This window comes from Tachysurus vachellii, chromosome 1, assembly GCF_030014155.1.
Source record: "Tachysurus vachellii isolate PV-2020 chromosome 1, HZAU_Pvac_v1, whole genome shotgun sequence".
Classification (NCBI taxonomy): domain Eukaryota; kingdom Metazoa; phylum Chordata; class Actinopteri; order Siluriformes; family Bagridae; genus Tachysurus; species Tachysurus vachellii.
The window spans coordinates 39,673,811-39,689,864 of record NC_083460.1 but is presented as its reverse complement, the minus strand read 5'-3'; the positions used below and the strand labels follow the sequence as shown (position 1 = coordinate 39,689,864).

The following is a 16,054-nucleotide window of genomic DNA, read 5'->3' as shown; positions in this document are numbered from 1 at the left end:
CTATTTAGTTTGGCTACATGTAAAGAAACCCGATTCAGTGCTGTATAGAGTTTGGCTACATGCATAGTGCCCTACAGAGTTTTGCTATATGTGAAAAAAGCTGATGCAGTGCCCTAAAGGGTTTGGCTACATGCAGAAAAAGCATGACATAATGCCCAAACCTGGTTATTAGATCTGAATACAGATACTGATGTGAATATTTGTAGTACGAAACAGATACAGATCATGGCATTAAGATGTCTACACTCCTAATTTAAAAGATTTGCCAAAAACACTTATGCAGAAGTGCATTACTGTCCCCACTTTAATACGTCCTCACAGTAATGCACATCAAGGACTTTACAGTAATACTGAATTGATTTTCTTCAAGAGAAAAAAACCCCAGAGCAATAAAAGATGGGAAAACATGGGAATGGAAATTAAGAGGGGAAATCAACAAGGGCATGTTAGAAACCCATGGCGGAAGACTTTCCTGAGTCTGAAAGAAAGACGTGTTTAGCAACAGACAAACAGAGAAAAAAATCCTACTAACAACACGAGCGAGAGGAAAAAGACGGCAGAAGTAGCTGATGGCCAACTGCTGTTTTCAATCAGTGACTAAGACAAAAATCGCTCAATCTTTCAGCGTTAAATGGAGGATGACGATTCGCTGCACCTTTTTTAATGGAATTCTGCTGCACTCAATTTACAATGTCATCAATAAGACAATAACCAAAAAACGTAATGCGCCTCTCAGTGAGAAGTCGCAATGATTAAATGATTGAATGAAGATAATGAAACCTCATACATCCAGTGTAAATCAGAAGAGTCGTTCTGGAAACACCTCTCTCAGGATGGGAGGTAGAGCCTCTCGATCTGCTGTACTGAAGTCATTATAATACCTCAATGCTGATTAATTTCCTATGAAAACACCTCTAACTGTAGTGCAGCTGTAAATCACAGGTTTGCCCTTGTGCTATAACAACGCACATGGGGATATTTTATAATAATTGTTCTTCTTAATTACATTATGAAGTCTTCTGAATGAGATGCTTATTTCCCATTTTAGGGAAGTTTCAGATAAAGCTGTAGCTTTTTGACATCTTCATCACACAGATGTTTACAGTTTGCTGGTTTTCTGATTACATGACAAGGTCTTCTTCACATCCATACTGTATAGAAGAAGAGAAACTGGTGAGGGAACGAGCGATGGCGTTCAGTACAACTATAAACGGATGAAAACAATTTAGGACATGCTTATTATAGGAAAATAATCAACCACCTCATTGATTATTTTTCTTTTAACACACACTTTCATGTTTAATTCCTTTCTTAAGCCCTATTCGGACGGGACTAGTTTTCCAAACGACGTTTGAGTTAGAATTTTTTTCAGCCGACGTCTGTCATTTCATGTATGGATTTGGACGGGACTAACATCTTTACGGAGGTAGGAGTGTCTGTGTTTTACATGTGGGTGTTGCACAAGACCACATGTCCAAGATGCGTGGATTGCGTATGGTCATATGACCGATCAATAGTAAAATGGCGGCGAAAAAGAAAGCGGCACGACACTGGAGTCGGAAGGAAACATTGGGTTTAATTTCTGTTTGAAGCAAACCTACGTTTCAGTTTCAGTTTGAAAATTGTATACACAACCACAAGGTTTGATCAAATGTATTTTGAAATTAAGGAAATTTACATTTAAGCACTTTAAAATGTAAACATCCTAACTTGTCAAGTGTTTAAAAATGTTATACACGTTATAATAATATTAAAAAAAATAAAAAAAAAACAAATGTAAAAAATGTTTAACATCATATGGTTTTATATAGAACTTCTTATAAACCCACTGGAATAGATACGTTTTTATATAATTTTCACGTTATGAAATTGACTATAGAAATGAAAGTACTCTTACCTGAAACTGATATTACAGGAGCCAGTCTTAACAATTTACGTGATTTGGCTCTTCTTGTTGATTTCATTTTTTTATTTCTTCGCAAGGTAGCAAACACGTTTACATCCATTATTGATGTGCAGAAAGCAGAAACTTGAATACCGGTGCGCTAGGGTTAATACGGTAGTTCACGTTGACCAAAACAGACAAGAAAACGCGTTTTGGAAAAAACATTTTCGGCAATCACAGACATTCGCATTCAGATGGGATTAGATTTCTCAGAGGAGCGCCGATTTTGCTGAAAAACAGTAGGTAATTTGCTCTGGAATTTTTACACAGGTCGTGTGAGAAAAAGACAGACATGGCAGATTCGGACGGGATTAAAATCACAAAGTACGTCTGTGAAACTGAAATTTCTCTAACGACCCCCTGTAAAACTAGTCCCGTCCGAATAGGGCTTTAGAAACCTTTTAAGACGTCGGATGCGGAGACAAAAATGAACAGCAAAATTTCAGTTTAAAGACTTTCACATAGGTTAAAAACACGAGTGGCCTGGATGATTTCGCTGTGATGTTCACTGACGTCAAGAACACAATGGCTGTGACGGAGCAAGACACAAATCCTAATGACTTATTATCATTTCTCACAAAGCCTTCCTGTCAAAGCCTCCATCTCTTCTGCTGTGTCATAACTGTGTTGCTTTTCCCCTATAATCAGTCGAACATAAAGAACACACTGTAATATTATCCTGCTTTGCGAAACATTCTAAAGGATGCAGGAACGAAGATTATTAGTGGTGGAGCTCTGGTGTACAACCAAACCCCTTTAGGGCTTATTACCGAGGCACTTACACATCAGTGTGCTTCTTGAGTCCTCGAAGCAATTACCAGCATCAATCTTTTATACCAATCTCTATAAGGCATAAAAAAAAGCACTGTGCTATTTCCCCAGCATGGAAAAAACCTCCGGCTTTCATCCATGTAACAGGGAAGTGCCAAATGTCAGCTAAGGATCAACGTCATTCTGAATAAGGCCAGCTTCGGAGAAAAAAATCTAAAAATAACCATAGCACTTTTCCTCTCAGATTTTTTACCAACACTTTATATGAAACTATTTATTTATTTATCTATTTACCTATTTATTTATTTATTTATTTATTTATTTTATTCACTAGATAATAAACAGGTAATAAATATATCGGTGCTCTGTAATTGCACACGTATCTTAATAATACATTAAAGTGACTCTGAATCCTATTAAATGCATTCAGCATGAATCCACCGTTTATCTGAAGCAAATGGACCCACCTTTTAAAAGCATTTTAAATATTTACAGGCTTATTTATTTCTCCCTAGACAGCGACATACGATACAATACGTCATAACGATACACTATAAAACATATATAAACCCTTTTCACGCATACAGTCGTGTAGCTTGTATTCAATATCGATCTTAATTAATTCCTTAATGAGCCTTACATTTCTTTTAAATCCCTACAGGCATTAAAATAAATCTTCTGTCTCTGGCGTATAGTGGGTGTGTTTGTGTGAGCAGAAAATGGGAGCTTTGAGAAAAAACTATGTTCTTCTTTATATCATAAATTAAGTGATGCGAATAAGAAGATTAATCATTTCTATACAGCCGGCATTAAAAAAAAAAACATCATTAAAGGAGCAAATCACCCTGAGACTTTTTATCTTCAGTGACATATAAGATTAGTTTTTAAGTTTAAATGTCTTTCATGGACATGGTCTATAATCACTTTGTTTAACAGTTTACACACAATGCCATTTGACTACCAGCTGATAGAGGGCTGTAAGATTGAGTCTTCTTGCCTCATATTCATCTAAAATGAGAGATGAAATGCTACTTAACTAATTTCTACCTCTATCACTTCACATCAGAAGGATTCACAAAGCTTTACTGCTCATGCTGATACCATACTAATCACTAACTAGCCAAGCTGAGTCTCCTCCATAACTCAGTATATATAAACACATAGTATTGCTCCACTGAAGTCTGTAAATTTGAATCAAATGTTTGTCATCTCCAACAGTTCTATGTTGGATTTTTAGTTAATATGATGATAAACGTCCTTGGAAAATGTTGAGAGAATTAGCTCTTTCTCTATTGTTTGATGAGGCAACATGAAAACCAGAGCCCGTACTCATAAAGAGTCTAATACTGATCTCAGAGATTATGTCTCTGAGATCAGTATTAAATGTCTAACTAAGAATCTTATCTTCCGAGTGATTCAGGACCTCAGATCTCAGAGAGCAACTCTGACTAAAGAAAATACAACCTTAGAGAGGGGGCGGGGCTTAACCTGTTACTAGGTAAACACATTCTTTTGAAGACTGTGATTGGTTGTCTAATAAAAAAAAAAATTAGAAGTGCTTTTAAAATAAGGTTTATTATAAGCCTTCAGTTTGTCTCTATGTTAAGGTAGGGGGCTATGTTGAGGCTATATTGTGTGGGGATTACATTCGTGATCGATTATATCAGAGATGCGCTAACATCTGTATGTTATAAATGTAATAAATAAAATGTAAATGTAAACATCTCTGACACAGCACAGGAATGAATAAATGTATATATATATATATATATATATATATATATATATATATATATATATATATATATATATATACATAATATATTATCTCAATAAATTGTCTTAATGTATAAATGTCTTAAACGGTCACATTTTGGCCTTGTAATATAGAATTGCTAAAGGGTCTGTGTCATTTTCTTAGAATTTGCATGAATAAAGTGTAATGTAATGAAAACTTTTTGTATGCATTTTTATTACACCTTTTCAAGGCCGGACATGTGTAAAAATGTTGTATATTATACATATTATTAAGATGGATAACAGGAATAAAAAAATCACAAAAATAAATTATAAAATCAAGAAATAAATCAAATTAATAACCTAAGAGGTAAGAGAAATAAATTCAATTAATAAATTATAAAATCAAGAAAAAAAATAAAACTATTAACCTAGAGATAAGAGAAATAAATTAAATTAATAACCTAGCGTCTCTCTGTTGCTGTGTTTTGTTTGTTTGGACATTTGGACACGCCCACTTAGTCCTCATTGGCTCGCTTTCTAATTGAAGGCAACTCATTTGTCTCATCTTATTGGTTAAGAGCATGGAGCGCGACACGCCGTGCCTCGCCGCGAGCCTTTCCTACTCGTTCCTATAGAGACGCTTCTGCTGAGTGTGTGTGTGTGCGTGTGTGTGTGTGTGTGTGTGTGTGTGCGCGCGCGCGCGTGTGTGTGAGAGAGGGAGAGAGATCCAGAGAGAGAGAGAGAGAGAGAGTGAGATCGCGATGGAAGACGCGCCGGAACAGGAGCAGAGCTGCTGAGTGTCTGAAGGAGCGAAAGAAAACAAAGCTAGTAATAAATCCGGATCCGTGCGGAGAGAATAAAGCAGGTGACCTTGAGGAATGGCACTTTATTAAGGAGAAGAAGAGCGAGGCTGCTGGACGCAGGCATGTCGGCATGGCGTGCACCAGGAGAACCAAAACTTTAGTGTCCACATGCGTGATCCTGAGCGGAATGACCAACATCGTGTGTCTGCTCTACGTCGGATGGGTCACCAACTACATCGCCAGTGTGTACATTAAAGTCCCGGTGCCAGCCAGGAGGTCCGAGGGAGACAAGAAGGGAGAAACTCTGCGGATTATAGAGAGACTCGACCGGCTGGAAAGTGTCGTGAACCAGCACATACAAGGTGAGATGTTTCCCTCCTGCTTCTTTATTTATTTATTTATTTATTTATTTATTTATTTATTTATTTATTTGTTCGTTTATCTCTTTCCTTCTGACGACTTGTCTGGTCCATAAACATCCTCATAATCTGTTTCAGGTCATTTTATCTACTTTATTAATCTACTTCGACTTTAACAGGAGAGGAAAAAAAATCTGCATAAAAAAGCACAAACATTGTTAAACGTTTTGGATCCATAAGCATCTTTTTTTTTTAATTTTATTTTATTCTAGCTTTAAAATAACAAGAAGCGTTGATTTAAAGTGAAGTGCGCATGCGCAGAAACCTTCGCTCGGTAAAACACTTTTGACACAAAAAAAACCTTTTTTTATGAAGTGTCGCTTTCACTTCATTACGTTTCTCAACGTTTAATAATCAGCAGAAAGTCTTAAACGTGCCAGGATACACACACAACACTGTTTGTTATATAATAACAAGCTATAACGTTATGATCTATAGAACAGGCGCTACCTGGTTGTGCGCATGCGCGCTGACGAGTATTTATTTAATAGCGTTTTAAAACGTGAGTTGTTCAACACTTCATTGAAGTCCACAACGAAGCTCCTACATTTTATATCTTTTACATTCTGACCTGGAGTCACTGTCCTAGCACCGTGTCGGGTTATTTCTGTACCATTTATTTCTACACTGTCACTTAATCAAATCATTGCACTGTAATTACATCCGAACTTAAAATAGCGCGCGCGAATCTCGCGAGATTTGAAGTCTTGACCGCTGTAGAGTGTTTAATGGTAAAGTGCGAGATATAAGATGTAAGTATGTGACTTCAACATGCGTGACAAAAAACACTTTTCAAGGACAGATAGGTGTGAAAATATTGCATTTTATGCAAGTCAAGAGTCAAGAAAGAAGCTTTTATTGTCATTACAACCATATATAGCTGTTGCAGTACAAACAAGACAGTACAGGACAAAAGACAAACAAGACAGACAAGACAGTGCAGGACAAAAGACAAACAAGACAGCACAGGACAAAAGACAACCAAGACAGTGCAGGACGAAAGACAAGAACACAAACAGGACAGCACAGGACAAAAGACAAACAAGACAGTGCAGGACAAAAGACAAAAAAGACAGTGCAGGACAAGACAGACAAGACAGCGCAGGACAAAAGACAAACAAGACACTGCTGGACAAAAGACAAGAAGACAAACAAGACAGTGCAGGACAAAAGACAAGAAGACAGACAAGACCATGCAGGACAAAAGACAAACAAGACAAACAAGACAGTGCAGGCAAAAGACAAACAAGACAGCGCAGGACAAAAGACAAACAAGACAGTGCAGGACAAAAGACAAGAAGACAGACAAGACAGTGCAGGACAAAAGACAAGAAGACAGACAAGACAGTGCAGGACAAAAGACAAACAAGACAAACGAGACAGTGCAGGCAAAAGACAAACAAAACAGTGTAGGACAAAAGACAGACAAGACAGTGCAGGACAAAAGACAAACAAGCCAGCGCAGGACAAAAGACAAACAAGACAGCGCAGGACAAAAGACAAACAAGACAGTGCAGGACAAAAGACAAACAAGACCGTGCAGGACAAATGACAAGAAGACAAACAAGACAGTGCAGGACAAAAGACAAACAAGACAGTGCAGGACAAGACAAACAAGACAGTGTAGGACAAAAGACAAATAAGACAGACAAGACAGTGCAGGACAAAAGACAGACAAGACAGTGTAGGACAAAAGACAAACAAGACAGCGCAGGACAAAAGACAAACAAGACAGTGCAGGACAAAAGACAAGAAGACAGACAAGACAGTGCAGGACAAAAGACAAGAAGACAGACAAGACAGTGCAGGACAAAAGACAAACAAGACAAACAAGACCGTTCAGGCAAAAGACAAACAAGACAGTGTAGGACAAAAGACAAACAAGACAGACAAGACAGTGCAGGACAAAAGACAAACAAGACAGCGCAGGACAAAAGACAAGACAGTGCAGGACAAAAGACAAACAAGACCGTGCAGGACAAAAGACAAGAAGACAAACAAGACAGTGCAGGACAAAAGACAAACAAGACAGTGCAGGACAAGACAAACAAGACAGTGTAGGACAAAAGACAAACAAGACAGCGCAGGACAAAAGACAAACAAGACAGTGCAGGACAAAAGACAAGAAGACAGACAAGACAGTGCAGGACAAAAGACAAACAAGACAGTGCAGGACAAAAGACAAACAAGACAGTGCAGGACAAAAGACAAGAAGACAGACAAGACAGTGCAGGACAAAAGACAAACAAGACAGTGCAGGACAAAAGACAAACAAGACAGCGCAGGACAAAAGACAAACAAGACAGTGCAGGACAAAAGACAAGAAGACAGACAAGACAGTGCAGGACAAAAGACAAACAAGACAATGCAGGACAAAAGACATACAAGACAGTGTAGGACAAAAGACAAACAAGACAGAAAAGACAGTGCAGGACAAAAGACAAACAAGACAGCGCAGGACAAAAGACAAACAAGACAGTACAGGAAAAAAGACAAGGAGACAAACAAGACAGTGCAGGACAAAAGACAAACAAGACAGTGCAGGACAAGACAGTGCAGGACAAGACAAACAAGACAGTGCAGGACAAGACTAACAAGGCAATGCAGGACAAAAGACATACAAGACAGTGTAGGACAAAAGACAGACAAGACAGTGCAGGACAAGTGATAAACAAGACAGCGCAGGACAAAAGAAAAACAAGACAGTTCAGGACAAAAGACAAACAAGACAGACAAGACAGTGCAGGACAAAAGACAAACAAGACAGCACAGGACAAAAGACAACCAAGACAGTGCAGGACGAAAGACAAGAACACAAACAGGACAGCACAGGACAAAAGACAAACAAGACAGTGCAGGACAAAAGACAAAAAAGACAGTGCAGGACAAGACAGACAAGACAGCGCAGGACAAAAGACAAACAAGACACTGCTGGACAAAAGACAAGAAGACAAACAAGACAGTGCAGGACAAAAGACAAGAAGACAGACAAGACCATGCAGGACAAAAGACAAACAAGACAAACAAGACAGTGCAGGCAAAAGACAAACAAGACAGCGCAGGACAAAAGACAAACAAGACAGTGCAGGACAAAAGACAAGAAGACAGACAAGACAGTGCAGGACAAAAGACAAGAAGACAGACAAGACAGTGCAGGACAAAAGACAAACAAGACAAACGAGACAGTGCAGGCAAAAGACAAACAAAACAGTGTAGGACAAAAGACAGACAAGACAGTGCAGGACAAAAGACAAACAAGCCAGCGCAGGACAAAAGACAAACAAGACAGCGCAGGACAAAAGACAAACAAGACAGTGCAGGACAAAAGACAAACAAGACCGTGCAGGACAAATGACAAGAAGACAAACAAGACAGTGCAGGACAAAAGACAAACAAGACAGTGCAGGACAAGACAAACAAGACAGTGTAGGACAAAAGACAAATAAGACAGACAAGACAGTGCAGGACAAAAGACAGACAAGACAGTGTAGGACAAAAGACAAACAAGACAGCGCAGGACAAAAGACAAACAAGACAGTGCAGGACAAAAGACAAGAAGACAGACAAGACAGTGCAGGACAAAAGACAAGAAGACAGACAAGACAGTGCAGGACAAAAGACAAACAAGACAAACAAGACCGTTCAGGCAAAAGACAAACAAGACAGTGTAGGACAAAAGACAAACAAGACAGACAAGACAGTGCAGGACAAAAGACAAACAAGACAGCGCAGGACAAAAGACAAGACAGTGCAGGACAAAAGACAAACAAGACCGTGCAGGACAAAAGACAAGAAGACAAACAAGACAGTGCAGGACAAAAGACAAACAAGACAGTGCAGGACAAGACAAACAAGACAGTGTAGGACAAAAGACAAACAAGACAGCGCAGGACAAAAGACAAACAAGACAGTGCAGGACAAAAGACAAGAAGACAGACAAGACAGTGCAGGACAAAAGACAAACAAGACAGTGCAGGACAAAAGACAAACAAGACAGTGCAGGACAAAAGACAAGAAGACAGACAAGACAGTGCAGGACAAAAGACAAACAAGACAGTGCAGGACAAAAGACAAACAAGACAGCGCAGGACAAAAGACAAACAAGACAGTGCAGGACAAAAGACAAGAAGACAGACAAGACAGTGCAGGACAAAAGACAAACAAGACAATGCAGGACAAAAGACATACAAGACAGTGTAGGACAAAAGACAAACAAGACAGAAAAGACAGTGCAGGACAAAAGACAAACAAGACAGCGCAGGACAAAAGACAAACAAGACAGTACAGGAAAAAAGACAAGGAGACAAACAAGACAGTGCAGGACAAAAGACAAACAAGACAGTGCAGGACAAGACAGTGCAGGACAAGACAAACAAGACAGTGCAGGACAAGACTAACAAGGCAATGCAGGACAAAAGACATACAAGACAGTGTAGGACAAAAGACAGACAAGACAGTGCAGGACAAGTGATAAACAAGACAGCGCAGGACAAAAGAAAAACAAGACAGTTCAGGACAAAAGACAAACAAGACAGACAAGACAGTGCAGGACAAAAGACAAACAAGACAGCACAGGACAAAAGACAACCAAGACAGTGCAGGACGAAAGACAAGAACACAAACAGGACAGCACAGGACAAAAGACAAACAAGACAGTGCAGGACAAAAGACAAAAAAGACAGTGCAGGACAAGACAGACAAGACAGCGCAGGACAAAAGACAAACAAGACACTGCTGGACAAAAGACAAGAAGACAAACAAGACAGTGCAGGACAAAAGACAAGAAGACAGACAAGACCATGCAGGACAAAAGACAAACAAGACAAACAAGACAGTGCAGGCAAAAGACAAACAAGACAGCGCAGGACAAAAGACAAACAAGACAGTGCAGGACAAAAGACAAGAAGACAGACAAGACAGTGCAGGACAAAAGACAAGAAGACAGACAAGACAGTGCAGGACAAAAGACAAACAAGACAAACGAGACAGTGCAGGCAAAAGACAAACAAAACAGTGTAGGACAAAAGACAGACAAGACAGTGCAGGACAAAAGACAAACAAGCCAGCGCAGGACAAAAGACAAACAAGACAGCGCAGGACAAAAGACAAACAAGACAGTGCAGGACAAAAGACAAACAAGACCGTGCAGGACAAATGACAAGAAGACAAACAAGACAGTGCAGGACAAAAGACAAACAAGACAGTGCAGGACAAGACAAACAAGACAGTGTAGGACAAAAGACAAATAAGACAGACAAGACAGTGCAGGACAAAAGACAGACAAGACAGTGTAGGACAAAAGACAAACAAGACAGCGCAGGACAAAAGACAAACAAGACAGTGCAGGACAAAAGACAAGAAGACAGACAAGACAGTGCAGGACAAAAGACAAGAAGACAGACAAGACAGTGCAGGACAAAAGACAAACAAGACAAACAAGACAGTGCAGGCAAAAGACAAACAAGACAGTGTAGGACAAAAGACAAACAAGACAGAAAAGACAGTGCAGGACAAAAGACAAACAAGACAGACAAGACAGTGCAGGACAAAAGACAAACAAGACAGTGCAGGACAAAAGACAAGAAGACAAACAAGACAGTGCAGGACAAAAGACAAACAAGACAGTGCAGGACAAGACAAACAAGACAGTGTAGGACAAAAGACAAACAAGACAGCGCAGGACAAAAGACAAACAAGACAGTGCAGGACAAAAGACAAACAAGACAGTGCAGGACAAAAGACAAGAAGACAGACAAGACAGTGCAGGACAAAAGACAAACAAGACAGTGCAGGACAAAAGACAAACAAGACAGCGCAGGACAAAAGACAAACAAGACAGTGCAGGACAAAAGACAAGAAGACAGACAAGACAGTGCAGGACAAAAGACAAACAAGACAATGCAGGACAAAAGACATACAAGACAGTGTAGGACAAAAGACAAACAAGACAGAAAAGACAGTGCAGGACAAAAGACAAACAAGACAGCGCAGGACAAAAGACAAACAAGACAGTGCAGGACAAAAGACAAGGAGACAAACAAGACAGTGCAGGACAAAAGACAAACAAGACAGTGCAGGACAAGACAGTGCAGGACAAGACAAACAAGACAGTGCAGGACAAGACTAACAAGGCAATGCAGGACAAAAGACATACAAGACAGTGTAGGACAAAAGACAGACAAGACAGTGCAGGACAAGTGATAAACAAGACAGCGCAGGACAAAAGAAAAACAAGACAGTTCAGGACAAAAGACAAACAAGACAGTGCAGGACAAAAGACAAACAAGACAGCGCAGGACAAAACACGAACAAGACAGTGCAGATAAAAATACAAGACAATACACAAAAGACAATACACAAGACAATAAACAGAAACAGCCGACCAGTGTAAATACTGCATGTTCAGACAGCATTACGTGTGCAGAAATAGTGAAATAAATACATTAGTATTATAGAAGCAGTTACATCAGTTATTGTAAAGTATTGTGCAAAACAGCAAAGACTGAAATGTGAGACAGTACAGTATGTGCAAAGAGCAAAAAACGTGTGCAAAACCGCATGTAAACAGTTTGATGGATATATATTGAAAGTGTGTGTATTTGGTGTAGGTCCATACAGTTGATGTGCATGTGTGTGCTGTGCTGGAGATAATGTTCCCAAACCAGACTGACTGAGGTCTTCCCTATCAGGTGCTGAGGGATGATTGTATTGAATGCTGAACTAAAGTCTATAAACAGCATTCGTACATATGTGTCTTTATTGTGCAGATGGGTGAGGGCTAAATGTACTGTAGGGCCGTGGCAATGGCAGCATCCATGGAGAGGTTTGGACGATATGCGAACTGTAGGGTGTTCAGTGAGGGTGGTAACTGGGTCTTGATATGCCTCATGACGAGCTTCTTGAAACTCTTCATAACGATGGGTGTAAGTGCGATGGGATGATAGTCATTGGGGCTGGACACTGTAGACTTCTTTAGGATGGGGACAATGGTGGTTGTCTTGAGGCACGTAGGAACAACAGCGCTGCTCAGGGAAATGTTGAAGATGTCAGTGAAGACATCCACTAGCTGTTCTGCACATTCCCTGAGCCACCCTGCCAGGAATGTTGTCTGGTCCAGCAGCCTTCCGTGGTTTAACTCCGCTTAGAGTTCTCCTCACATCGGCTGTGGATAGACAGAGTACCTGGTCGTTGGGGGGGAGGGATGGTCTTTTTTGCTGTTACGTTGTTTTGCACCTCAAACCGAGCGTAGAAGTCATTCAGCGCATCTGGGAGGGAGGCATCTCTGTCACAGGCAGGTGAAGCTGTCTTGTAGTTCGTGATCGCCTGTATGCCCTGCCACATGTGTCGGGTGTCTCCTCTGTCCTGGAAGTGGCTGTGGATTGTCTGGGCATGTGCTCACATTGCTTCTCTGATGGCTCGGGGCATATTATTAAGATGGATTATAGGAAAAAAAATTATTCAATAAATACAAAAATAAATTAGAAAAATCAAGAAAAAAAATGTAATTAATAACCTAGAGATAAGAGAAATAAATAAAATTAAATAAATAAATAATAAATAAATAAAAAATGCAGTGTTTTGGACATTTGGACACGCCTACTTTGTCCTCATTGGCTCGTTTTTTTAATTGAAGGCAACTCATTTGTCTCATCTCATCTTTTTTCCCCAAGTGTGTATCACTAGCAATGGAAAAACATTTTGAACACAACTATAACATTATAAACAGAATGTAAAAAGATGTAAACAGAAAGATGCCACACATCCAGTGTTTCCTGAACCCTAAGTGCATTACGGACACCCTGTTAAGGTGTATAATTTAAACACGTACTGTACTGCAGTGTATTATGGGAATCCATAATTACAGGGAACGTTCTTTTGGTGTGAATTTACTAGGTATTATAGAATCACAGAACAATAAACAGAACGCAGGTGGAAACAACCATGTTTGGTGTGGTTATTATAATAAATATTATTATGTTTGAATAGAAACCACATATTTAAGCACAGGTTTTAATGTACTGGTTTATTATTGCAGATTAAATTGAATTTTATTTACAACAGTAAACAATCTGACCAATCAGAAGGAAGAATTCAGTGCCATGGTGTAAAATGTCTTCATTACTCAGTTACAGCGTGTGGTTACTGGACATTCGCTTAAATCAGTTCTGATGTGATGATAAAACACTCAGGATTGTTTATGTCCTGACAACAGATACTGCATTCAGATTTATTTATCTCTCCATCTTTTTTTTTTACACCTCTTTTTTTTCCACCTCCTCCTTTTTTTCTACCTCCATCTTTTTTTTTCCACCTCCTCCTTTTTTTTACACCTCCATCTTTTATTTTTACACCTCCATCTTTTTTACACCTCCATCTTTTTTACACCTTTTACTTTTTACACCTCCATCTTTTTTTACACCCTCCATCTTTTTTACACCCTCCATCTTTTTTACACCTCCATCTTTTTTACACCTCCATCTTTTTTACACCTCCATCTTTTTTTACACCCTCCATCTTTTTTACACCTCCGTGTTTTTTAACCCTCTATCTTTTTTTACACCCTCCATCTTTTTTTTACGCCTGCAGCTTTTTTACACTCCATCTTTTTTTACACCCTTCATCTTTTTACCCATCCATTTTTTTTTACACATCTCCATCTTTTAGAACCTCTATATTTATTTTACCCTCTTCTTTTTACACTTATCCATCTATTTTTTTCTTGACGTTTTTTTTTATCTTTTACATCTTTTTATTACCCCCTCCATCTTTTCTACAATCTCCAGCTTTTTCTGTTTTTGATGTTTTTGAATGTGTTTATTTGGTATTAAATAAAACGTCTCTTAACCTCAGTTTGAAAGTTATTTTATTTCACAGTTTCATGTTTTTGGTCACATAATCTTCACTTCATTTTCTATCACACTGCATGTCCTGTATGTAAGAAAACTCATGATATAATCATGAAATAATTCATATGTCTGATTGTAGATGTGCACAGCAGCACAGCAGAGTTGTGTGTGTGTGTGAGATTGTGTGTGTTTGTGTGTGTGAGATTGTGTGTGAGATTGTGTGTGTGTGTGTGAGAGAGAGAGATTGTGTGTGTGAGAGAGATTGTGTGTGCGTGAGAGAGATTGTGTGTGTGTGAGAGCTTGTGTGTGTGAGTGTGTGTGCGAGAGAGTGAGTGTGTGTGCGAGAGTGAGTGTGTGTGCGAGAGTGAGTGTATGTGCGAGAAAGTGAGTGTATGAGTGTGGGTGTGAGAGTGAGTGTGAGAGAGTGAGTGTGTGAGAGAGTGTGAGTGTGGGTGTGAGAGTGAGTGTGAGAGAGTGAGTGTGTGAGAGAGTGTGTGAGAGAGTGAGTGTGTGAGAGAGTGTGTGAGAGAGAGTGTGTGGTAAAAAGTTCATTAGCCAGTTCATGTTCCAGATGAGAGCTCACACTTCTTGTGTTCAGAAAGTTTATTATTATTATAATTTTAATAGCTCTTTAGTGAAAAAGCCCAATGCATAATGTATTTTAACAGCACAGTTTTCTTTCTTTTTTCTCATCTAAACATTTGATTGTATAATAATGTTCTCTGTAATACTGCCGAGTGTAAATAAGGAGGTTTATTTGCATTTTTCTGTGCTGTAGACCCGAGATAACGTGCGAGGTTCTTCACACAGCACAGCAGCTCGTCTTCATCGCATTCATTTGTGATTAGAAAGAAATAATTTACTTTTATTGTCCTATCGTCTTTCTTTAAACTGCACTGGACTGACGGAGAAGGAACAGATTTACAAAAGACAGTGAAATGAAAAGAAAACGGAAATTGATTGATTGGTTGAATGAGTGATTTATTGATTGACTGCTTAATTGACTGCCTGATTGACTGATTAACTGACTGATTGATTGACTGACTAATTGACTGACTGATTAATTGACTGACTGACTGACTGATTACTTGACTGCCTGATGGACTGACTGACTGACTGATTACTTGACTGCCTGATGGACTGACTGACTGACTGACTGACTGATTGATTAATTGACTGACTGACTGATTGTTTAACTGACTGACTGTTTGACTGACTGACTGACTGACTGACTGATTACTTGACTGCCTGATGGACTGAATGACTGACTGACTGATTGATTAATTGACTGACTGATTGTTTGACTGACTGACTGACTGACTGATTACTTGACTGCCTGATGGACTGAATGACTGACTGACTGACTGACTGATTGTTTGACTGACTGACTGAATGATTAATTGACTGAGTGACTGACTGACTGACTGACTGTTTGACTGACTTACTGTTTGACTGACTGACTGACTGATTGATTACTTGACTGCCTGACAGACTGAATGACTGACTGACTGACTGACAGACTGACTGATT

The 16,054-nt window shown here is 39.3% G+C and overlaps 1 protein-coding gene across 1 annotated transcript in view; it reads left to right on the top strand.

The window, feature by feature from the left end:
• The first annotated feature begins 5,182 nt into the window (after positions 1 to 5,182).
• galnt18b (UDP-N-acetyl-alpha-D-galactosamine:polypeptide N-acetylgalactosaminyltransferase 18b) overlaps positions 5,183 to 16,054 on the top strand; it is a 110,466-nt gene continuing 99,594 nt past the window's right edge. The window contains exon 1 of the mRNA XM_060887968.1: positions 5,183 to 5,621. Within this exon, the coding sequence (XP_060743951.1) occupies positions 5,390 to 5,621 (232 nt within the window). The 5' untranslated portion in view covers positions 5,183 to 5,389. The remainder of the gene's footprint in view (positions 5,622 to 16,054) is intronic.